Below are 25,022 nucleotides of genomic sequence, written 5' to 3' on the forward strand. Positions count from 1 at the left end.
CTAAATTATTTTATATCATAACTTAAGGCTTAGTATTTACAACATAATTGTATCATAAATATACTACTTACTGATTTTTTTTAAATACTGATACTTCGTTGCAGTATTCCATTTCATCTTTGAAAAAGGACCTTCTTTGTTCTTAATTTAGTTCTGTGTTCCTGTTTTGATGCTTCCTTACAGATATCCACTGAATTTTTCCAAAACTTCCTTTGAAAAGGTTTATTCCTTAAAAAAGGCAGTATAAGTGTAAGAATATTGTAAATGTTGTGGAACTCTGATTTTTTTTTTTTTTTTTTTTTTTGTTAATTAAGTGTTTTACTTGACAAAAGACATAGAAATGACATTTGAGTAATAGAATTGCTATTTAAAAATATATGAGCATAAATATATATATAAGTTTATATACTTGTTTTGCAGGAGAAACTAGAAAAACTGTTCTAACTAAGCCAAGTGACTCTTCACCTGAAGTTATAAACTACTTGGGTAACAAAGCATGTGAATGTTACATTTCCATTGCTGACTGGTCTGCTGTTCAGGAGTGGCAAAATATGGTCCATGACTTGAAGAAAAGCAACAGTAATACCTCAATCAATCTGAAAGCAGATTTTAACTACATAAAGTAAGGATGTAACTAATTTATTCAACGGTACATTAGAGTTCAGTATCTTTAATTAAAGTTTTTACAGATTTTAGAAACTAGATGTCATTGAAATAGAGGTATAGTAAGAAGAAAGTTGTGTTCGTGGGAGGGGGTAACCTTGACCTTGATATTTACTAGCTGTACAGATAACATTATTCTAAACAGTTAATGTGGCTTTCTGACTGCTGAGTTTTCTTAGTGTTCAAGAAAAACATCTTTTAATTGAAAGTAAAATTTATCAAATTTATTGTACTTCTATTGTCAGAGATGCACGCTTTTGCACAACTTAATAGTAAAAAATAAAATGCCTGTCAGTGGCACAGTACTTAAATATTTGAATTCATTAATCTAATGTAAGAAATATTTTAAGGAGATAGTCTTGGCTGCTTAAATTATTTTTTTTCATTTAGGAAAAAAAAAGGAATTTAGAGTTGTAGTTTGCGTGTTTATTTCCTAACCCTTGATATTTGTCTAGTTCATGAAAAAACGTTTGTGACATTGAAATAATCCTTCAAGGTTTAAGGGTCCTTTCTGTTTCATTTGACAACTTGATTACTTTTCATTCCTGTACTACTGTGGTAAACATCATAAACTCCTTTTGGCTGAAATTTCTTGACTTGAAAATAAAAGCATAAAAGTAAGCTTTAAAATAAAATACTGCAGGTCTGAAAAGATGACTGCTTCTGTCAGAAAAAGGGGCGATCCTTTTTCTTACTGCAGTAACTCAGTGTTCTGCAGTTAATCCATTAGAAGAGTATGTTCTTCTCAAGGATGTGAAAATGTGTAATTTCTGAATGTTTCTGTTTTTGTGAAGTAAACTCCCTGTACTTCTGATAAACATCACAAGTGCTTGCTGCACTGTTGCAGAGGTCTGATCGTTTTGACTGGTTTTAGTTAGTTTTCATCCAGATAATTACTGGAAGATACTGTATCATCAGAAAAGTCCTGTAAAGATCTCCTGATGATGCACAGCACTTTGACTCTTATGCTCCTGAGCAGGCTGAGAACAGACTCTGTAGTAATGAGGATTGAAATAATCCAGCAGAAAGGGGAGTTTTCACATGCTGAATATTAATTTTTTCCTTTTCTAATGCAGATAATTAGATAATTCCTTCTTCAGTTGATAGTAACAAGAATATTGAACCTTTGAGTCTTCTATATTCTGAGCCACCAAGCCTCTTAACTTTTCAGTGCCTTTTTTTTTTTGTGCAGTTCTGTAAAAGTCTATAATGCCCAAATTATTTCCTAATGTAGAACAATGGGGGGGGGGGAAGTTAAATTTGCTGCTTCAGGCAGTTAAACAACATAAATTTGTGTAATCTATGACCTGCACAACATTCCGGTATTTCTGGAATTTTGGTTTCATATAAACTGAAGAACTGAAACCGTGGCCTCATGAAATTCTACCTCAAAACTTAATTTTCTGTGGGGGGTGGGTGGGTGGGAAAGTTTTGGGGTTTTCTTTGTTTTTAAACTTCCAAAATCAACCTTTGTCTTCCTGACTAAGACAGAAGAGCATTACCTATAGTGTGATGATAATATGAAAAGCTTTGTAGCTGGAGAGGTGTGTTTTTGGTTTTTTTTTTTTTTTTTTCCCTTTCATTTTGATACTGAATTTATCTATTTAGTGCTCTACTATTGTCTTTTATTGATCTGTGTGAAAATTGGGATTTTTGCTTGGAATTAATCATAAATGTTCTGTAGGATTTTAAGTTAAGCTTGAATCTTTCTTTTTTGCTGTATAAAATACTTAGCAACTGGAATGAAGTAAGAAATGTGAAAATAAAACTATAAACATTGAATTGCAGATCTTTGAGCAGCTTTGAGTCTGGACAACTTATTGAATGCACTGAACAACTGGAATTATTACCAGGAGAAAATATCAACCTGCTTGCAGGGGGATCCAAAGAAAAAATAGGTATAAATGCATAGGTTAACATTACTTCAAATACAAAAGTAAATATTTCTCCATGTGTCTGTGTCTAGGACTGAAATTTCTGAATGCAGTTTGCTGTGTTCAATTGACTGAACATAACCTTTATGAATCAAGCTTCAAAATGATTGTCAGTGGTCATTCTAAATGTTGATACAAGTGTGTTTTCTGGAGTTGTGTTTGTTTATAAGCAATCTATCATAAATTTCTAATATGAATACATACATACATATTAAATATGTATCTGTTTTAAAAAGGGTTTTTTCCAAACTTCTACGCTGTCAAAAATGCATTCTCAGATGGTGACACTTGATAAAATTTGGCAGTTCTAGTTGGTTTCAACTGTTTAATCTCCATGTAGACATGAAGAAGCTCCTTCCTAATATGCTGAGTCCTGATCCAAGAGAACTTCAAAAAGCAGTTGAAGTACAGCTTTTGAGAAGTTCAGTATGTCTGGCAACAGCTGTAAACCACATAGAACAGGAGCAAAAGTGGCAGTCGATATCTGAGTAAGTTGAAATGTGCTATGAATGAATGTAATATACTGTGAAAAGCTGTTCTAGTTTGTTAAACAACTTGGTGAAAAGTGTACTCTGCTTTGTATTGCAGCATCTATGCTAGTTTGCTACCAGTTTTAGCTGTTTTGAGTTATAAGCTTACTGAGGAAAAAAAAAGATGTTTAACTTGGAGATTATGTAGTTCAAGTTGATAAAATGCCACTTCTTGTCAGTTTAATAAAGTATCATACTGTAATTTATGCATGTTATTGCAAGATTTTCTCATCATCTCTTTGATGAGGTTGAATTTGCTTTTTCTTCAGTAATTTTGATATCATTGTTTACTGTTAAGTTCTAGCTAACAAAAATGACTTCTGATTCTTTTATTTCAGAAACGTTATTAAGTACTTAAAACAAACATCACGAATCGCTATTGGACCTTTAAGACTTTCCACACTCACTGTGTCTCAGTCTTTACCAGTGTTGAGCACTCTTCAGTTGTATTGTTCTTCTGCTTTGGAAAACACTGTATCCAACAGGCTGACATCAGAGGTATGTCTGTGTGTTTAAAACCTAAATTGGAGTAATGTCTTTCTCCATGTAATGTCATGAAGTATTGAATATAGAAAATACATTAATTGTTTTGACCATTGTTAATCATATTGTAAAAAGACCTCATTTATTTTTCTAACTTGTCTGACCCAAGTTTTTTTAAAGTTACATCACAGTTGGACTTCTATAGGTATAAATATGCTGTCAGTTACACATAGTATTTTTGAAATTTTATTGGTAGTTGCTTTTTAGAGAAGTGTTGGTATTTCTTCTCTGAATACATTGTAGCACTTATTCCTACAATACACAAATAATTTACTTTAAAAATAACTTTAAAATACTTATCAAAAACCAATCACTTCAGCAATTAAAAACTCAATGTCAAACTTCAACCAGCATGAATGATTTAGTTCTGATTTCTAATCGCACTGTTCAGAAAGCAATTCTTCTTGATTTTGAGCTAGTCTTAGTGTTGTTCTCTCAAAATCAAGCATGCCTTTTTAGAGTTGCATAAAGCGTATTTATGTTTTATTAGTTTATGATGAAGAGTGGCTACTAATACAAATAGGAATGTTTGCTCTGCACTAAAATGGTCCTTGATTTTAATAAAGGAAAATACATTTTAATAAAGATGTCTCTCGTGACATTTATGCAACTTCTGTGCCTCTTTCAGGACTGTCTTATACCTCTCTTCAACGATGCTTTGAGGTCTTGCAAACAGCATGATGTAAGGCCATGGATGCATGCACTGAGGTACACAGTGTACCAGAATCAATTGATGGAAAAACTTAAAGGTATATAAGCTCTCATTTTAGTGTTATAAAAGGTAAATGTAGAATTTGAACTTAAATCTTCTGCTGAAAGCAGCAGCTGTCTGTTTTTCTGTTATTTAGATGGATTACTTTTTGAAAGCCAAGTTTTGGTTATTATTTAAGTGTCTTGCTTTACAACTAAGGGTCATAATTACTACTGTGTGGTAGACAGTGTTAAAAAGAAAAAACGTTCTTCTGAAATGCTTAGAAGTTCTGTGCTGTAACTGCACTTTACTTACTCATCTCTTCATACTTTAAATGCTTTCACATTTGAACAATTCAACACTATCAATAATGGGTCTTTAAAAACAGTCATGAAAGCCACATGCACTGTGATAACAGATAATGGGAGAAAACGTTGTATCAGGTGACAGGTAGATTTCTTAGTTGGGAAGAGTGCTTACAGTGAAAAAATTGTTCTTTTGTCCAGCAGATAAGATATGGATGTTGTGTTTTGTTGGTTTTTTTTTTTTTTTTTTTCAGATGAGGTATATAAACATTCAAGGCAGAAATTAAGTTATCTAAATTTCTGAAGGAGGTGTTAAGAAATAAGAAACAGCTGAATTATTTTTTTTAACTGATGGCCATGTATAGAATACATGGGGCAGAAATTAACCCAGGTGCAATTATTGTTTGTTTAATAATTTTGTTTACAATATATTGCTTTCTTCAGAACCAACAGTCCCAATCAAAAGCCACCTAATGGAGCTGGGATTAACAGCAGCAAAATTTGCACGGAAGCGAGGAAATATTGCCCTAGCTACACGACTGCTTGCCCAGTGCAGTGAAGTTCAGCTAGGAAAAACCACCACTGCACAAGATTTAGTCCAGCACTTTAAAAAATTGTCTGCACCAGGCCAGATAGATGAAAAATGGGGTCCTGAACTTGATATTGAGAAAACAAAGTTGTTATACACAGCAGGTGAGTATTTGCTAATTATGTTGTAAATACTTGAGCTTCTTGTCCATGTAAGCAGACTAATTCCCCTGACCTTGAAGAAACCATAATAGGACAGTATCATTAAGAACTGATTTCATCCTATTAACTGTTGTCTCAGTCTGAAAATATTTTCACAAGTCTTTTCTTACTTGTAATTTTTAACTTCAAAAGACAATTTTCTCTGTAAAAATATATTGTTACAAGGTGTATCTGGATATGCTGAATTTCAGAAGTGTTTTGAATAAAGTTAACACTCTATTGAAGATGTGCTTTTCATGATATGCAGGTCAGTCAACACATGCCATGGAAATGCTGAGTTCTTGTGCCATATCCTTTTGCAAATCTGCCAAAGCTGAATATGCGGTTGCTAAATCTATTCTCACTCTGGCTAAATGGATTCAAGCAGAATGGAAAGAGATTTCAGGACAGTTGAAACAAGTATATAGAGCTCGACAGCAGCAGAATCACACTGGTCTGTCTACCTTGTCTAAAAACATATATAATTTGATTGATCTCCCAGCTGTTAATACACTAGAAGAAGAATATCCTAGGATTGAAAGTGAATCTACAGGTAGAATTGTTCTACTTCATATTCTTTTTTTGTTCAGTAAGTTACTGATAATTGTACTGAGGAATAGCAGCAATTATATTGATAAAGACTATGTGCTCCATCACTCGTGTTTTTGTTTTCCTAATATGCACATAAGCAGTGTATGTTTTGTGCAATAGGTAACTATATACAATTAAAAAAACTAAACACCTTAATACTGACATTTCATAATTATCATTTTTCTCATTCAAGTGGTGATGACCTGAAGAAGGAACCGGAATATGTTTATTTTATGAGGAGGATATAAAATTTTGTCATGCTTTTGTCTGCTTTCAGCTGCTATATTTCCTAAAGTTTGAATGAGATCTTTCAGATTAAGCATCAACAGGATTTGTATTTTGAAAGCCCTGATAAGTGTGAAAAGTAATTGCCTTAGGTTTTCTCGTGTTCTTTAATCTATACTTAGTTTGAACACTTCTGTTGTTGCTACAAAATGTATTCTAATTCCCAATTTTAGGCAGACTTTGTACCAAATGTCAAGATAAAGTTCTTTGCTTAAACATGGATTTCATAAATAATTTAGTTCCCCTCTTGCAGAGTCAGAATTATTTTAGAGCTGTTAATGGATGTGAAGTAGTAGGTGCTTTCTCACTTGATGATTAAGAAAATAAATATATACACAAATACACTGCCCTAGGTACTTCATAAAAGTTTCCTCTCTGAAGTATCTTGCTCTTCTTCATGAGTTTCTTGCCTCAGTTTCATCTTTTTGTGAAAGATAAAGCAATTGTAGAGTGCAGGCAGTGGTTGTTAGCAAATGAAAAACTTGTTGTTTTGCAGCCAATGTCAGAACTGAAACATAATGGCATTTTGGAAGATTTTACACTTTTGGGTACTAACTTGACCAAAAAAAATATTACATGTTTTGATGTTATTTTCTATGTTAAGGGAATTAGAAGTTTGTTTTACATCATAACATGTATTGCTCTATTTCTTCCACCACAGTAAATATTGGAGTTGGAGAACCTGACTTCATCTTGGGACAGCTGTATCACTTGTCTTCAGTACAGGCACCTGAAGTAGCCAAGTCTTGGGCAGCCCTGGCTAGCTGGGCTTACAGATGGGGCCGGAAAGTAGTTGATAATGCCAGGTAAATGAATTGTAATGTTTAAATTTATGTGGCACAATTAGTTTCCTTAAGGTAAACCCTAGCTTTGTATTTATGATTCCTGTTCTTTGTGGTCTGAAGTCACACATGAGCAGAGAACTGAATATTCTCTTGATTACTTGTCCTCTGTAAAGAGAAGCGAGTTCAGTTCTGAGATAAGGATGAAGACTTCTTCTCTCAAGAATTTTTATATATACAGTCTTAATGGGTTCAGTAACTCTACAAATACTAATATATTGGGGATCAATAATTCATTAAATGTTACAGTCAGGGAGAAGGTGTTCGTCTGCTGCCCCGGGAAAAATCAGAGGTTCAGAACTTGCTTCCAGACAACATTGCAGAAGAAGATAAAGAGAAAATCTATGGGATTCTTGGGCAGGCAGTGTGTCGTCCAGCTGGGATTCAGGTAACTGTAGATTTGCTTGCTTAAAAAATGTTCAACTTCAGTGTGAACCTTATTTTTCTTCTACTTGTGATTCATATTAACTCTTGTAAATGTTTTAAAGTTACAATTCAGAGAATTTAGGAGTTCTTTAAGAAACCATCTGTTAGCTAACTGGTAACACATCTGTTTCACGGAATATGGTAATATGATCAAATAATATAAAAACTAATATTGCTTGTAGAAAAGGTTGGAGGACTTAGTCAAACCTGTTTTCTCTTTATTTGCATTTAGGATGAAGATATGACTCTACAAATCACTGAAAATGAAGACAATGAAGAAGATGATATGGTGGATGTTATATGGCGTCAATTATTAACAAGTTGTCCCTGGCTTTCAGATCTTGATGAAAATGCAACAGAAGGGTTAATTAAAGTGTGGAGGAAAGTTGTAGACAGGATCTTCAGTCTCTATAAACTCTCCTGCAGTGCATACTTCACTTTCCTCAAACTCAATGCTGGTCAGGTTAGTGTTTGTGCCGATGAGGAAATCCACTTACAAACTTTACAGTTCATATCGTCATTTAGGATACTTAGCTTAGGGGAGTATTTCTTTCTTTCAAGGTTCCACTTGATGAAGATGATCCCAGACTGCACTTAAGAAATACTTCTGAGCAAAGCACTGATGATGTTATTGTGATGGCAACCCTAAGACTGTTACGATTGCTTGTGAAACATGCTGGAGAACTTAGACAGTATCTTGAGCATGGGCTAGAAACTACACCTACCGCTCCTTGGAGAGGTAAGTATATGTTATCTAGTTGTCAAAATTAATTTTGGTACATTTTCTCTAAATACAAGCAGAAAGGTATTCATTGTACTTTCATAAAATTTTTATTTAAGCATGATGGAAAGAGAGCCTGTCTCTTACTAAATTTAATTTAAAGGTGTTAAAAGTCTGTCATGCATTCTGATCTTAGAATAGGCAAGTAGCACAGAATCTGATCCCCTCCCTTCCGAAAGGAGAAAGGAGATGTAGCTTGTGAAATATTACATTGTATTACTACCTTAAAAAATGGGGTAGGTTTTCTTCCTAGCTACAGTTTGAAATGCAGTTCAGAGACAGATGTGTGGCTAAAGCCAGATGTCTCTGAAGTAGTTGTTTGTCACTACAGTACTGGTTCTGGTTGCTCAGGGACTTTCCCGCAAAAGTTTTTTGAGTTACAGTGTGGAAGGCAGCAGACAAGGAGGACTGACTATTGCAAAATTCTACTTTCTTTTGAAACATTCAGTTATGCTGACTTCAAGAGCTATTGATCAGACTCCTCTTATTTTCAAAAAATGATATAACAGATATAGTGTGCAAAACTGGATTCCTGGTGCTTGACTAAAGGATTTGTATACTGCATCTGATGTTACCTGTATTTGAATAGTAGAAGAAAATAAACTATTGCCTGTACTGTGAAAGACAGTTACTTAAAAGAAGTTTTTATTGGGAAACTAGACATTTATGTTCTCCCAGTGCAAAAACAGCATGCTTTTATAAATAAAACAAAATTAAATTCTACATCATAGGAAGTGAAATTAAATGAATCTGCACATTTTCTTTTCCTGTTTATGAAGGTATTATACCTCAGCTTTTCTCCCGCCTGAATCACCCAGAAGTGTATGTTCGTCAGAGTATTTGCAACTTACTGTGTCGAGTGGCTCAAGATTCTCCTCATCTCATACTATATCCTGCAATAGTGGGTACCATTTCACTTAGCAGTGAATCCCAGGCTTCAGGTATGGAGGAAAAATTAAATGCTCAAATACACTTTAGCTAATACATTTTTATATACTGGATAAAATGATAGGGGGTTTTTCAGTAACTCTGATATTTTTCTATTTTAAGAATATTTTTATTACGGGACCTCACTGATACCTTTCTTTTAACAGTTTGGCAAAAAGGTTAGTTTTTCCAATTTTATCATCATGTACTTTGCTAGTATTTAATGTAATATGGGGACCTGATGCTAAATGAACTGTTGAGTGATGTATCTTTCAAGGCCTGAACAGTGCAACTAATATTTTAAAATCTGTTTTTAATTTAGGAAACAAGCTGCCTTCTGCCATCCCTACTTTGCTGGGTAATATTCAAGGAGAAGAACTGTTGGGTGGTGAATGCGATGGAGGGAGCCCCCCAGCTTCTCAAGAAAGTAGTAAAGATGACACAAAAGTTGGCTTAAATGAAGATCAAGCAATGATGCAAGATTGTTACAGCAAAATTGTGGAGAAACTCTCTGCTGCAAATCCAACTATGGTATTGCAGGTAAATAATTCAAATGTATGCTACTTGTGCTCTTATTTGAACCACAAAATAGGTAATTTTTGTATCTTGTGGACAGACCTACTGAAAGTTTGTTACTTCTTTGCTGGTAGGCTGTCATCTTTTTGAAGTTGTTCATCTACAAAAATGATTCATAATAGTAGTCTTAAAAGTAAGTGAATCTTTATTTTATACAGGTTCAGATGCTAGTGGCTGAGCTGCGCAGAGTTACAGTTCTTTGGGATGAACTTTGGTTGGGAGTTTTACTGCAGCAGCACATGTACGTCCTTAGAAGGATTCAACAACTGGAAGATGAAGTCAAGAGGGTCCAAAACAACAACACTTTACGGAAGTATGTCTGTTTTGAATAATTCAAGTGATAATTGTTTGTTCTTGGGGAAGCATAATCAACGGTGGTGTTGCTTGTGAATTCATACTGTCCTAGCTGCTTCTCTATAAGCCAGTGACCTCATTTCAGGAACATTTTGATGCTACATCTAGTACTGTAATTCAGTGAGAAACATCAACAGTCTACCTGTGAAACCATGTTGGGATTTCCTTAGTAATAATGTGTTAGAACCCAGTGCATATTAAGTGGTGGATTATGAGATCCTATAGTTCTTCATTTCCAAGACCTTTCTTACAAGTCAGCTGAAATGAAGACCAGCATGTAGAAGGGTGTAATCTATTTGGAGTTTACTGTAAATACAAATATTTGGAATAAACAGAATGTCTTAATCTGCTTTTGGTTTTCAGTGTTCTGCAAGTTTTTTTTTTCTCCCTCAACTGGGTTCTCCTGTGGATGGATTTGTGGAAGAGGAGAGCCATTCACTGGGCACCTGACTAACCTTATGATTGCTTTTTGATTTCTGTAGTCAGGGCTGGCATGGAACAGGAAAACAGCATGATCTGAATTGCTCCCTTCCCCTTTATAGTGTGATACATCCTCAGGAAGTAGTAGTAAGGAGTTCATTTATTAAAGGAAATCGGTTGCTTAGAGTGGTTTGAGCTCTAGGCTTCTCAGAGTTTCTCGTGGTGAAGAACCCAGTTCAAGTGTTTCAGTTGAGAAAAAAAGTGTGGTTCAGGGTAACATGCAGTCAATGTGAAATGATACACTTTTCTTTTTAATATGGTCATCCTGGAAGACCTCATTTTAGAGATGTAATAATTGTTGTGAATTTTTAGATGTCTCGTTTGCAGTCTTATTTAAATGCTCTGCTTGTGAAATAACTTGGTTTTATGGAGTTAAGAGGAAAATTATTTATTTTTTTTTAAATAGAGAGGAGAAAATAGCAATCATGCGTGAAAAGCATACAGCTCTAATGAAGCCCATTGTATTTGCTTTGGAACATGTACGAAGCATCACTGCAGCTCCTGCAGAAACTCCTCATGAGAAATGGTTTCAGGATAACTATGGAGATGCAATTGAAAATGCACTAGAGAAACTTAAGAATCCTTTGAATCCTGCTAAACCTGGAAGCAGCTGGCTCCCATTTAAAGAGGTATTATATGCACAGATGAAGAGTACGGTGTAGAGACTTGACGCTCTTGCTGCACCATGCGCTTGACCATCTCTTAAGTATTCTCTTGCTGTATCAAAATTGCAGCCTGAAACTTTGTCTTCTCTGCAACCACAGGCATGCTAGACACTAAAGCAGTAACTTTTGCCTCTGTAACAAGTGCTACTGATGGTCTGCATTATTGCATTTCTACCCAATTAAATTTTTTTTTTTCAAATCTTGTATCTTCTGCTGACTAGGATTCTGTCAGCTTTGGGGGCAGAGGGCTTTATTTTTTTAAATACTGTCATTCTGAAACTCTATGCCATTTGAGTTTAGTGGATTTAAATTTTAACAAGTTGGTACTCTGGTTATCTAAGTGTAGTCCTCAAGCTGTGCAGCAACCTTCAAATGATCAACTCTTCCCAAAGATACTTTGTTATGTGGCCTTGTTTGTGTTTTTAATGGGTCTGAGGAGAAACAAAATATGTATTCACTTGAATATCTAGAGCCAACCTGGTGGTTTTTGAAAGTCTTACTAGACAGAACCTAGATTTTACACACAAATAGACTAGTTTTTTTTGTAGTTCCCCTTCTACTTTGCAGAACAAGTAAGCACACAGATACATAAACAGGAGGTTGCTAAACGCTGCTGCCTTTGACCACAGCTCAAATATTTATAAATGCAGGAGCAAGCCTCTTGAGGAGTTTGATTTGTTGCGACTTTGGTGCTTATCACCAGGCAGGGTAGATTTGCTGCATAAAGGATGTCTTCTTAGTTTTTGTCATCTTTATCCTAAGCTGTAAATGGATTATAGTAGGACATCAAGGATGAAAGGTAGTTTAAGAAAAACCTCAAAGATTACCACCATTGAGTCTTTTTTGGTGGTGAGTGTGTTTTTAACACTAGCTATTAAGGGGAGCCTGAACCTAAACCAAAAAATTTCTTTGCAATAGGTTATGCTAAGTTTGCAGCAAAGAGCACAGAAACGGGCTAGTTACCTTTTACGACTTGAAGAAATAAGTCCTTGGTTGGCTGCCATGATGAACACTGAAATAGCACTTCCTGGAGAAGTATCTACGAGAGACACAGTCACAATTCATAGTGTGGGCAGCACCATCACAATCCTGCCTACAAAAACCAAACCTAAAAAGCTGCTTTTCCTGGGTTCAGATGGCAAGAACTATCCCTACTTGTTCAAAGGTAAGAAATTGAAGTTTTCTCATACAACTTACTGTCTCTTGTTATAAATCAGACTATATTAGCCTTGGGAAGATGCATGGTTGCAACTTTAGTTTTATCTGCTTGCATGATAGAGAGAGTGAGCTGTTTAGAGCATCTGCTTCCCCCTCTTCCCCACCTCCCACTTCACCATACATTTTCAAGGGATTTTGCCTTATAAAACTGTCAGGGGTGTTTCAGATCCCTTCTTTATAAAAGTTGCATCAGAAAGTGTTCTGGTTGCATACTGATAGGATTAGCTGGATGCGCTTTTCCAGAAGCTTAAGGTATTGCCCAGAAGAGAACTTTAGAGGCTTCATGCCTTCCCTGAAAGACCTGTTCGTTGTTAGTAACAGTTGTGTGTACTGCTTGGAGAGAACTGTCATAAACTGGTGATTTTAGTAGGTAAATGCTATGTAAACATTTAGGTTTTGGCTGAACAACTCATCCCTAGTCTGCATAATTTACACAATTTGTAGTCTGAAAAGAAGTAGGATTTCAAACAATGCTAGATTTTGAGCTTTAAGAGAAGAATTTTTTTGAATCTAGAAATTAAATTTTAAACAAAATAAATTTATTGCAGGTTTGGAAGACTTGCATCTAGATGAAAGAATCATGCAATTCTTATCAATTGTGAACACAATGTTTGCTACTATTAACCGTCAAGAGACACCGAGGTTCCATGCGAGGCACTACTCTGTGACACCTCTGGGAACAAGGTCAGGCTTGATCCAGTGGGTGGATGGAGCTACACCTTTGTTTGGTCTTTACAAACGGTGGCAACAGCGAGAAGCTGCTTTACAAGCACAAAAGGTAACAAGTGTGGTTTATGCCAGCTAGAACAATTCAGAAGGGAAATACTGAGTCTGCTTTGTTTTGCAATCCTAAATAATGTAGTCTTAAAAGGTTTGTGGGTTGTTTTTATAATAATGCAGAATGGTTCTGTATATTCATATCTCTTGGGATTTCATTTGATGTCAATTAAATTGCATGTATGTATATATATTACAGTACATAACATAAGTATACTGTTCTGGCACAATAATTCAAGGAGAACTGTTTTTGAACAAATAGTTAACCTTAGTTAAAATCATTTTAGTTCCACATTTCATTTTAAATATAATTTTTACGTTTATATTTTTGAAATTGTTACTTGATAAAAGTAGAATTAAGCCAAAACAGTGTGTTTTCAGTTGAGGCTTTTTTAACTATTGAATTTTGAAAGAATTATCTGAGCTGTAAAAGTCATCCTCAGTGGAGGAATTGATTTCATATTTCATTCTCGCCAAAACTGAATTTGGGATACTCTTCTGTGGTAATGAGTTGTGATGTGTAAACTACCATTCTTACCTCTTCTAGGCTCAGGACTCTTACCAGACTCCTCAGAATCCTGGAATAGTGCCTAGGCCCAGTGAACTTTACTACAGTAAAATTGGACCTGCTTTAAAGGCAGTTGGGCTTAGTCTTGATGTGTCACGTCGTGACTGGCCCTTGAATGTCATGAGGACTGTTCTAGAAGAACTGATGGAAGCAACTCCCCCGAATCTCCTAGCTAAGGAGCTCTGGTCATCATGTACTACACCAGATGAATGGTGGAGAGTTACACAGGTAAGTTATAACAAATATCTTTGCCCTTTGAAAGGCTGTGTTTTTAATGGGATGAGGGGCAACAAATGCCTGGGATGTGTTCAAGCAACGATACTTGTGAGCTAGCACTACTGAAGTTTCATGTAATGGGAACTGTTGGAAATTGTACCATCTGGAATAAAAAAAATGGATATACACCTGATAGCTCTAAGTTGTTATACTAGAATTATCAGCCTAAGACATGAAAACTCTTGTAAGATATCATCAGACAACAAATAAAAAACAGCTTGGAATAAGTTGGTTTTGATTTGTCTTACACTTACACTTAAAATAATGTTTTAAGATGGTAGTCAGTCCAATGTGTTGGCAGAGGATTCCCATAAATAATTTTTTCCTGAAACTCTCTTTAAAGTCGTATGCAAGATCCACTGCAGTTATGTCCATGGTTGGCTACATCATTGGTCTTGGAGACAGACATCTGGATAATGTTCTTATAGATATGACTACAGGAGAAGTTGTCCACATAGATTATAATGTTTGCTTTGAAAAAGGTAATCTAAAAAATGCTATATGTTATTCAAATAAAAGGTTTCCCTTCTTGGTAACTAAAAGAAACAACTTAATTTTTTATCTTAAAGGGAAAAGCCTTAGGGTACCAGAGAAGGTTCCGTTCCGTATGACGCACAATATTGAAACAGCACTTGGAGTGACAGGCGTAGAAGGGGTTTTCAGGCTTTCTTGTGAACAGGTAAGTTAGGAAACTTGCCAGATACTATCTTAGATACTATCACTTGCCAAATACTATCTTGGAACTTTTCCATTAAACATTCTGCTGTTGATTTAAAACCTTCACCTTTTCTTCTGTGACTTTAAATTGGATTTATTTTAGATACATCTTATAGTAGGTATTTAAGAAATACAAAGATGTCAGATAAATACATATACAAGTAGTGGTACAACTACAATTCAGGGAGGGAGGGAGGACTTGTAGCTCTAGATGTAAAATGTTATGTTTTTCCTGAAGCTTTTTGGTGAAGCTTTGTTTACCCTCTTTCTTCAGGACTTATCATTTATAAACATGACGGATATATTTCTAAAAAGAAAAGTGCTCTGAATAAAGGAGAGTCGTCTTCCTCAACTGTCTGTTGCTAGAATACAGAGTTTGTGTGGAAGGCCAGAATGCAGTCTTTAGTTTTAGTGATGTTACTACAGGCTAGTTGCATTTGTACATACTGTGGTGTTCTTCCTGTATTTGTAGTAGTTAGGGATAAGTTATGGATTTCTGTACCTACTCAAATACAGTATTTTCATTTAAAATTCCACTGTTCTACAAGGATAATGCAAGATCAGAATGAGTGTTTAAAATATAATGCAGGTCCTTCATATTATGCGGCGTGGGAGAGAGACTTTGCTTACATTGCTTGAAGCTTTTGTTTATGATCCTCTGGTGGACTGGACAGCAGGAGGTGAAGCAGGATTTGCTGGAGCTGTCTATGGTGGTGGTGGCCAGCAGGCTGAAAACAAACAAAGCAAAAGAGAAATGGAAAGAGATATTACACGTAGTCTCTTTTCTTCAAGAGTTGCTGAGATAAAGGTGAGTTTTACTACAATAGTTTTTTATTTTATAGCCGAAGTAGGCCCTGTGCTTTCACTTCATCTGTTTGCATTTTGGGCATAGTGGTCACTTATTGGAAATAGTTCACAAATTTTATTGAGCAAAATTGAGTTTTTATTATTGAGGGCAGTACTTACAAGGAACTTGCAAGTACTTAGTTTTCATTTTCTGTGTGCTTAATTCTAAAACAAGTTCTAATGTTTTGCTTTAATCTGGGCTAGAGGAATAAAAACAGAGATTGAGAGAGCAGTCTAAAGAATGTCCATTAAGCTTTAGCACTTGTAGCACTGGAGGTAGTCCTAGGTGAACAATATCACTGAAGGATTAAGTGCTGCCATATGTTACTTTCTCTTACCTGTTTGAACTAAGTCCAGTTCTATAATGTCTGTGTCTTGGTTGTAGGTTAACTGGTTTAAGAACAGAGATGAAATGCTTGCTGTGCTGCCAAAACTGGACAGTAGTTTAGAAGAGTATCTGAACCTGCAAGAGCAGTTGACAGATGTAGAAAAGTTGCAAGGAAAACTACTGGAGGAGATAGAATTTCTGGAAGGTGCAGAAGGAGTGGATCATCCCTCCCACACGCTTCAGCACAGGTACAGAGGAGCCAGGAGTTCTGTCAGGAATCTCGCAGTTCAATACAGTTGGCGGTTTAGTAACGTACTCATAAGTTGAATGTTAGAAATGTATATATGAGAGAGATTTATAGCTGGGTAAAAGCTGTTCCTACAGTACGCAAGTTACTCCTTGGTCAGAAGAACTATTGAAGCCATTTTCCAACTGAATGATCTTGTTTATGCCCTACACCTCATACTCTATCAATATAACCTGTGCTAGTCCACGTCTCACACTTGACCCTCAAGGCCAGAGACAGAATGTGCTGAACATGGTATCCCATCAGATTAATCCACATAATGCAGCTGTTGATAAATAGCACAAAAATATTTTCATCTAAGTTTCTAGTTCTTATTTTTCAAGTTTGTTTGAAATTGATCAAGGATTTTTCAGAATTGCATGAATATGCACATATATTCATTGTTTTGTAGGAAAACAATTCATTATTAACACAACATTGTTAAGGTTTTAGGTTATTTGTGAGGATATGTTAATTTTCTGGCCAACAAGGTAGTTGTGTTGTTCAGTATGGTTTTGTATTCAGTATAGTTAAGGTGTTTTTTTTCCTCTTGTAGTACTTACTTGATTTTGTGGCTTCATTAATTCAGGTATTCAGAGCACACGCAGTTGCAGTCTCAACAAAGAGCTGTCCAGGAAGCAATCCAGGTGAAGCTGAATGAGTTTGAGCAGTGGATAACACATTACCAAACTGCTTTCAGTAATTTAGAGGCAACGCAACTTGCAAGTCTTCTTCAAGAAATTAGCACACAAATGGACCTAGGTATAAAATAGTATTTGTGGGGTTTTCTAATGATTTGAAAATAACTAGATTTTAATACCAGGAGGCATTATGAGCATCCTCTAAATAAAGGCAAAGACCTGTATAGAATAAATGAAAAGGGGGTTCTTCAAAGGGTGATTTAGAGCATTTCAAGGTTTCTGTGCCAAGTTGCCTGAAAGAACTTGCCTACCTTACCCTAGCTGGGCACAGGATTATTCTCTTTGTGCACAAAATTCTTTGTACAAATTCTCCATGCCTCCTTTATCACAAGTAAAAGAATATTTTTTGAAAAGATGTTAAGGGTCAGTATTTGTATGCCATAAAATGTGTGCTTCAGAGATGCATCTTAATTTTTAACCATCTTTGTTAAAAGGTCCTCCAAGTTACGTACCTGCAACAGCGTTTCTGCAAAATGCAGGCCAGGCCCATCTAATCAGTCAGTGTGAGCAACTGGAAGGAGAAGTTGGTGCTCTTCTCCAGCAGAGAAGATCCGTGTTACGTGGTTGTCTTGAACAATTGCACAACTATGCAACAGTAGCTCTTCAGTATCCAAAAGCTGTGTTTCAGAAGCACCGAATAGAGCAGTGGAAAACCTGGATGGAAGAACTCATCTGTAACATGACAATAGAGCGTTGTCAGGATATCTTTAGGAAGTAAGTTGACAGAATTGTGGATTTTTTGAAGAACTTAATTTTCAAGCTATGTCAGGATTTTGATTTTCTAATTAAAATGAATACTTTTGCAAGGACTGATCTAATTATAAAGTAAAACAAGATTAAATTGTAATTCCAGAAGTTTGGAGAAAAAGATAAAAACTGCCTTTACAACTACTGTTTGAGAGCTTAATCTGTGCACTGCAAAAAGAAAACCAAGTAACATTGCCCTGTAATGAACAAATGAAGAACCATGTTTGTGGCTTTAGGGTGGTGATATTTAGGGGTTTTAGAAACTTCTAGTATTTAAAAATCACTGATGTCAACTAAAGATTTTTTTTTTATTAAAGCAGAATTTCAAGCAACTATTTTTCTGAAATCAGGCTATTTCAGCATTATTACTGCTTGTCTTATAAGATCTAGATTATATTCCAACACTGAACACTGAAACCTGTTTCCTTCCTATTTCTTATTTTTATTAATTCTTTGCCTTAAGGACTACTGATTGTCTTTATGAAAGTGTCATCAACTGCTGTGGTATTTCAAGTTGCTATAGAGTAGGTGACATGGGAACTGTTCAAATGCAGACTATTCTTCCTACCCACAGAGCAGAATGCAATTTGCTAGCAGTTGAGAAGGGAGAGTTTTGTCACTGTACTTTTGCTTTGCAGGTATGAAATGCAATATGCTCCTCAACCACCTCCAAGTATGTGTCAGTTCATAACGGCTACGGAAATGACTCTACAGCGTTATGCCGCAGATATAAATAACAGACTTATCAGGCAGGTGGAGCGTTTGAAACAGGAGGCAGTTACTGTACCTGTTTGTGAAGAGCAACTGAAAGAAATTGAACGTTGCATAAAAGTTTTCCTTCATGAAAATGGAGAGGAGGGCTCACTGAGCTTAGCAAGTGTTATCATCTCTGCTCTTCGTGCGCTGACAAGGTGAGTTGCCTTTTGTGAAATTTTCTTGTATGCCATTCATGTTTGAGACCACATAAAAGGAATATTCTAGTGACACAGTCACGTGGAGAATGCAGTAGCAGGAAGGTTGTCTAACTGTCATAATTCATCTAGGCGAAATCTGATGATGGAAGGTGCAGCCTCTAGCGCTGGAGAGCAACTGGTTGATTTGACTTCACGAGATGGAGCCTGGTTCTTGGAGGAGCTTTGCAGCATGAGTGGGAATGTTACGTGCCTTGTGCAGCTGCTGAAGCAGTGTCATCTTGTACCCCAGGACTTAGATATTCCTAACCCAATTGAAGCATCAGAAGCAGTTCACTTAGCAAACGGAGTGTATATCTCACTTCAGGTGGCACTTTTATGTTACTTTTTCTTTCTTCATCCTTAACCTTCTAATGCTTCAGCTAAGCCATTCTTAATAGCTTCTTCCTTAAACAGCTAAATGTTTGTTTATGATGCTGCTGAGATGATTTTTTTTTGGGTAGACCTCAGTCTTGATTGCTGTATTTGGCTGAGTTGAACAGTCATTTGCTCCTGCCATTTACATTTTTATTTGTTGAAAGAAACCATTTTGCTCTATACATGACAAATTGTAAAAGCTGCTGTCAAGTAAGTAACCATGAGAAAGAAGTTGGTATCAGATTTATAGACACACCAGCTTTGTGTCTTGCTTTCATTCTTTTCTTCTGTTGTTGGTAGTCCAAAACAACTTCTAAACTGTTTAATCTGTGCTGATTCTGTTTTATGCTCCTGCTAAGCCTTGCCTATTTTTACCTGAAACAAGTAGTTTTAAACAAATTCTGAAAACCTGTTTTACAGGTGTCTCTCTCCAAGATTGGGAAGGAGAAAGATGCATTAATAATTTTGTGGTTTAGAAGTGTTTCCACTTTAATAAAACAAAAAAAAATTAGCAGCAGCTTGAGTAAAATATCTGCTGAAGACTTAGTTGGTTTATAAACTGTGGCTGGTGTAAATAGTTTTTCGAGGTTTTTGCTTCAACCATATTTTATTTGAAGAATATTTTCCTACCAACCTGTGTAAGCGGATTGAGGTTTTCATCACTTTGTTTCTTCACTCTTCAAAGTAATAACGCTTCAGAAACTTTTCAGAAATATGCATGCAATTTCATTGTATTGCTGCTGAGATCTTTTACCCACACATTGTTGTACTCCTTACTAGCTCTTAGGTCAGATGTGTAGCTCACTGGCCAGTAAAGATAACTCATCTTTTTGGTATGTCTTGTCTCATTTTGGAGACAGAACATATTGGTTGTTCTCTCTATAGCTACCTTTAGCCTGCTGATGCTTTCTGCTTGGGGAGAATTGCTGTGTACCACTTAAGTTACTGTTTTTCTAACCTGCATCAATTTCTGCGGCGTGAGTAGGTCTCTAGCAAAATAATCACTATCTGGCAAGTTTTTGATTCTTTTCCCTTGCCTAGTCCAATCAGTTTAACAAATCATAAATTCAGTAAATAATTTAACTCACTCATTTATAGTTACCTAATGGAAAAGCGACATAATTTGACAAATTCAGTTAGCAAAGTGTGGTCTCTGTACCCCTAATTCTCTGCTGAGGATTGCTGTAAGGTATTGCTGCTGATGCTATTGAGGCTGCTGTTGCTACATGGTGCAAGTGTCAAACCTTTGGGTTTGTACAAGATTTAATGTATTCCTGATTTCTTTCAATTAAAAAAAAAAAAAGAGTAGATTTTGAGCCTTGGCTCACCATCATCATGTGATGTTTTAGATACTGTCTACTGCAGGATGGTGTAATACTAAAATGAGAAAGATGTTGCATATGATACATTTTGAGAGGGGAACATTTCTTATGTTTGCATACTTGCTTCCCAACAGGAATTGAACTCAAACTTCCGACAGATCATTTTTCCTGAAGCGCTTAGGTGCTTAATGAAAGGAGAATACACTTTAGAAAGCATGCTCCATGAATTAGATAATCTTATTGAGCAAACTACTGATGGAGTCCCTTTGCAAGCGTTGGTTGAATCTCTTCAAGCCTACTTACGAAATGCTGCTATGGGACTAGAGGAAGAAACACATACTCATTACATTGATGTTGCAAGGTAAATCACTTTTTTAGTTCATGTATGAGAGAATGAAGACTGCAGAACATTAGTTTGTCTAAGTTTTACTATTTGTCTGACATACGGGCTTTTTTTCTCCAAGAATGCCCTTAAGCAGAGTGCAGTGTCTAAAGTGTGCACATTTGCTCTCTCTATGCATTGATATGCATGCATCCGTAGAAATACAGAGCTATGGAAATTTACATTTACATCTCCTTAAAGTCAACTTTTGGTAGTTAACTTCTTCCAAAATATGTAGTTGTGATTTTATGTTTGACATTATGGGATGCTAAAAATAGCAACTGATCCATTAGTTTGTGGGAGGAACCCCTGAAAGGGAGAGCTTGTAACCATGGCACTCCTTTCATCAGAAGCTTTGATGAGCAGCTTTTGCATAATGAATCAGTGACTTGATTTAAAAAACAAACAAACAAACATTAAAAAAAAAAACAAAACCAAAAAAAAACAACAACAAGCAAACCAAAAAAAAAAAACAAAAACAAAACCCCACACACAAATAAACAAAACCTCAAGCAAACAAAAAGACTTGTGTGTCTTGTAATGTGGGAGAGGACCTTTCTGGGGAAGTGCTTGGTAGATGACAGCTGTTTCAAAAGCTTTCTGCCGAGCAGGGGTGATTTTGCTGCTTCCCTTAAGCCAGTTATGGTGGCTCCATCATTGGTGCAGTAAAGGCTGCTGTACCAGTTGAAAACAACTTTTTTTTCTCTTAAGTTAGCTTTTCCTGGTTTACCCATTGGCAAGCCTGCTCAGCCTGTTAGTTGAGGGTCAAAAGTGATATAAAGGAGGGAGAGGATAAGACCACCTCTTCAGGAGCGGCAAGCTGTTAAACTATCTCAGCCATAACCCAAGGCCTCATCCTCCACCTTTTTACCCCATACGCTATTCAGTCTGTTATGGATGTGTATGTTGTAAAACCGGTGCTTGATTTTCAAGGAGGGAAGGGTGATATTTACATCACTAACTTTTTTGCCATGCTCATAGGAAGTACAGGCTGTATCCTCTACCTCTGTTTTAAGTTAGCTTTGTAGCTGGTCCTTTAATACAATCCTGTCATATATGGTATGGTTAGCTGTTCTTACAAGACCAGCATTAGAATTTCAGTGGTGGGTGGGGCAGGTAGGAAGAGCCTGCAAAAATTTTACCTTGTTCACGTGCAGTTTAATCTGCTAGAACTGTGGGATCAATCAGTTTAAGAATGTCCTCTTCATTTCTTGTAGACTAAGCAAAAACATGTAATTTTTTTTTAAGAGTACTTCATGCTCAGTATGGTGAACTGATTCAGCCAAGAAATGGTTCAGTTGATGAAACTCCCAAAATGTCAGCTGGTCAGATGCTTTTGGTAGCCTTTGATGGAATGTTTGCTCAAGTGGAAACCGCATTTGGTTTATTGATTGAAAAGGTATGGATTTGTACTTTCCAGAGTACGCTTTTTTTGATTCAGGAATATGAAAGTTTTATAAAAACAGAACTAACTTATTTGCTTTACATTGCTCAGCTAAACAAGATGGAAATACCTGTTGCTTGGCGTAAGGTTGACATAATTAGGGAAGCCCGCAGCACCCAAGTTAACTTCTTTGATGACGACAATAATCGGCAAGTTCTAGAAGAAATTTTCTTTCTGAAGAGACTGCAAACAATTAAAGAATTTTTCAGGCTTTGTGGTACCTTTTCTAAAACATTGTCAGGTAAACAAATGTTATCAAATATTCAGTCTTGCTTTGTCCTCTTCTCATCCCATGTCCTTTTCAGAAGAATGTAAAATGGTCACTTTTACTGTAACTTACATTTATATATGGCAAATATGTAGAAATTAAAAATTAATTCCTGTAATTTTGCTGACAAGTCAGATATTTTTTTAGATGCATTAAATGTTTATAACAAAAATACTATTTCTTTCCTTTAAAAGGAATCAGTTCGCTTGAAGACCAGAATGCAGTAAATGGACCTGTCCAAATTGTCAATGTGAAAGCCCTCTACAGAAACTCTTGTTTTAGTGAAGACCAAATGGCCAAACCAATCAAGGCATTTACAGCTGACTTTGTGAGACAGCTTTTAATTGGCCTTCCAAATCAAGCTTTGGGACTTACTTTGTGCAGTTTCATCAGCGCTTTGGGTGTTGATATCATTGCTCAGGTAGAGGCTAAAGACTTTGGAGCAGAAAGCAAAGTTTCTGTGGATGACCTGTGCAAGAAAGCTGTGGAGCACAATATCCAAATTGGCAAGTTCTCACAGTTGGTCATGAACAGGGCAACAGTATTAGCTAGCTCATACGATACGGCGTGGAAGAAGCATGATCTAGTGCGCAGACTTGAAACCAGTATTTCATCTTGCAAGACCAGTCTTCAGAGAGTACAGCTGCATATTGCCATGTTCCAGGTAAGACCATAACACGTGTTGTTTCTCTCCAAATTGTGTCTGTGGAAAGTGAGCTTTGGTTACTGTGTCTGAGCACAAGAAGAACTTTGCATTTTGTTAAATGAGCTTTAGAGTATTTTAACAGACTTGATAAAGTGTTTTGGTTTTAAATTACTCTGTAAATGGATAAGGAAAAAAGTGTTAGGGCTGGCTGCTTTGAGATGCAAATGTGGCAATGTGTAAATTCTTTTTTGGGTCAATAGATGTAATTTTTTTTCAATAACTATTATGCCATTTGCTTTCTTAGTAGCAATGTTGTCCCATTCTCCCCCTTCTTTCAAACAGACTACGACTTTAAGGGAGGAACTTGCTTAAAACAGAGGGTATGCATTGCTGAATGTCATCTTATAGGTTTCCTTCAAAGTTTTAATTCATTAACTGTCTCCTTGCCCCGTTGTTTGCCTCATGAAAAAAATATAAATAGCAGCAATAATAATCCTGAAAACATTCTTCTGAGGCTCCAGATAAATGCCATTGTGTGCCTTGAACTGTATGCTGGTGTCCAGCTGTATTGTAGCATCATTGATCTTCACTTTCGTGATTTGTAGGTTAAGGGTAAAGTCTTTCTCCATGTCAGTTAATAAACTATTTCATAGACTGGTAAGCAAAATTGTCTTGGTTTTAATGCATCACAGGTAAATTGTTTCTGAATATTGATAGGCTTTCCTTTAGATCAAAGAAATGTGTGTAAATCACTTCTAGTAAGTTGATGACTGATTAATGGAATAAATATTCAAGCCAGCAAAACATAGTTTACAACTACTTATGTAATTTAATGCTCTCTAATCATTTAGAACTTCTAAGCGTGTCGGTGTCATCTGACACCTAGCCCTGTTTAAAATGCCCTTACTTATAAAGGGTACCAGAGTACTAGATTTGCTGCTTGTGAAGCAAAGTATTTTGTGCTGAGCAATATTGATAATCAAGTGTGTTCACATTCCTTAAAGTGGCAGCATGAAGATCTCCTCATCAGTCGCCCACAAGCTATTTCTGTTACTCCTCCACCTCGTTCTGCAATTTTAGCCAGCATGAAAAAGAAACTTCACACGCTCAGTCAGATTGAAGCTTCAATTGCAACAGTCCAGGTACTGCTATTTTTTTAGGAGGTTTGTTGAGCAGCGTAATGGAATGGGACTCTACAACCTGCAAAATTATCTGCCACCTTCAGATTGTTATCTCTCTTGCTGTTGAAGCACAAATTTGGTGGTATTTTCATTGATCTCTTTCAGTCTGTCTGATGTATACTGTTACATTGTTTGACTTTGCTGTCTCATACAAAGTATTCTCTCTGGAATATCAGTAAATCTGTTTCATGAGCAAAAATACAAATATGTGGAAGTACCTTTCCTTCTGAAGGCTGATCATGCTCCTGTTCTTTAAGTTTGCCTGACTTAGATCATCCTTACTATCATTTTACTAGCTAAGTGTCAGAAGCTTTCTTTGTAGATCTGGGCAAATCAATTACTCTGTGTGTTAAGGTTTCTGCATGCTGTGGCTTGGCTCAGCTTTTTTAGACTTTTGGGTATCAGTAGTATAGAGTGGTTAATTGTTTAAAATAAACACTGCTTAGCTTCTTGAATTTTAATGTCCTTTTTAGTTGTGAAGGTACTGCTTGTAATAATTTTTTGGAGGTTACCTGTAAAATAATTCAGGACTCCTGTGATTTTATATAATTTTTAGTCTAGAAATATGATTACTTTTGACTTGCTTTTGTATTTTTTTTTCTGGTGGGTTAAAATCTAAACAGGTGACTTTATTTCCATAACAATAAAATCCAGTTGTGATATGT

General features: G+C 36.0%; 1 protein-coding gene across 1 annotated transcript in view; it reads left to right on the top strand.

Moving 5' to 3' along the window:
• Positions 1 to 25,022, top strand: part of SMG1 (SMG1 nonsense mediated mRNA decay associated PI3K related kinase) — a 70,180-nt gene that overhangs the window by 38,387 nt on the left and 6,771 nt on the right. The window contains exons 25-55 of the mRNA XM_032983572.2: positions 421 to 622; positions 2,452 to 2,561; positions 2,938 to 3,085; positions 3,466 to 3,625; positions 4,299 to 4,419; positions 5,111 to 5,359; positions 5,664 to 5,948; positions 6,933 to 7,077; positions 7,363 to 7,501; positions 7,772 to 8,002; positions 8,101 to 8,278; positions 9,100 to 9,261; positions 9,570 to 9,787; positions 9,982 to 10,136; positions 11,064 to 11,286; positions 12,241 to 12,487; positions 13,089 to 13,318; positions 13,865 to 14,113; positions 14,505 to 14,643; positions 14,731 to 14,840; positions 15,468 to 15,686; positions 16,110 to 16,300; positions 16,928 to 17,100; positions 17,474 to 17,753; positions 18,425 to 18,697; positions 18,830 to 19,064; positions 20,571 to 20,797; positions 22,067 to 22,217; positions 22,314 to 22,503; positions 22,725 to 23,194; positions 24,181 to 24,318. Of these exons, the coding sequence (XP_032839463.2) occupies positions 421 to 622; positions 2,452 to 2,561; positions 2,938 to 3,085; positions 3,466 to 3,625; positions 4,299 to 4,419; positions 5,111 to 5,359; positions 5,664 to 5,948; positions 6,933 to 7,077; positions 7,363 to 7,501; positions 7,772 to 8,002; positions 8,101 to 8,278; positions 9,100 to 9,261; positions 9,570 to 9,787; positions 9,982 to 10,136; positions 11,064 to 11,286; positions 12,241 to 12,487; positions 13,089 to 13,318; positions 13,865 to 14,113; positions 14,505 to 14,643; positions 14,731 to 14,840; positions 15,468 to 15,686; positions 16,110 to 16,300; positions 16,928 to 17,100; positions 17,474 to 17,753; positions 18,425 to 18,697; positions 18,830 to 19,064; positions 20,571 to 20,797; positions 22,067 to 22,217; positions 22,314 to 22,503; positions 22,725 to 23,194; positions 24,181 to 24,318 (6,248 nt within the window). The remainder of the gene's footprint in view (positions 1 to 420; positions 623 to 2,451; positions 2,562 to 2,937; positions 3,086 to 3,465; positions 3,626 to 4,298; positions 4,420 to 5,110; positions 5,360 to 5,663; positions 5,949 to 6,932; positions 7,078 to 7,362; positions 7,502 to 7,771; positions 8,003 to 8,100; positions 8,279 to 9,099; positions 9,262 to 9,569; positions 9,788 to 9,981; positions 10,137 to 11,063; positions 11,287 to 12,240; positions 12,488 to 13,088; positions 13,319 to 13,864; positions 14,114 to 14,504; positions 14,644 to 14,730; positions 14,841 to 15,467; positions 15,687 to 16,109; positions 16,301 to 16,927; positions 17,101 to 17,473; positions 17,754 to 18,424; positions 18,698 to 18,829; positions 19,065 to 20,570; positions 20,798 to 22,066; positions 22,218 to 22,313; positions 22,504 to 22,724; positions 23,195 to 24,180; positions 24,319 to 25,022) is intronic.

Source organism: Tyto alba, unplaced genomic scaffold, assembly GCF_018691265.1.
Source record: "Tyto alba isolate M040663 unplaced genomic scaffold, T.alba_DEE_v4.0 Super-Scaffold_28, whole genome shotgun sequence".
Taxonomy (NCBI): Eukaryota; Metazoa; Chordata; class Aves; order Strigiformes; family Tytonidae; genus Tyto; species Tyto alba.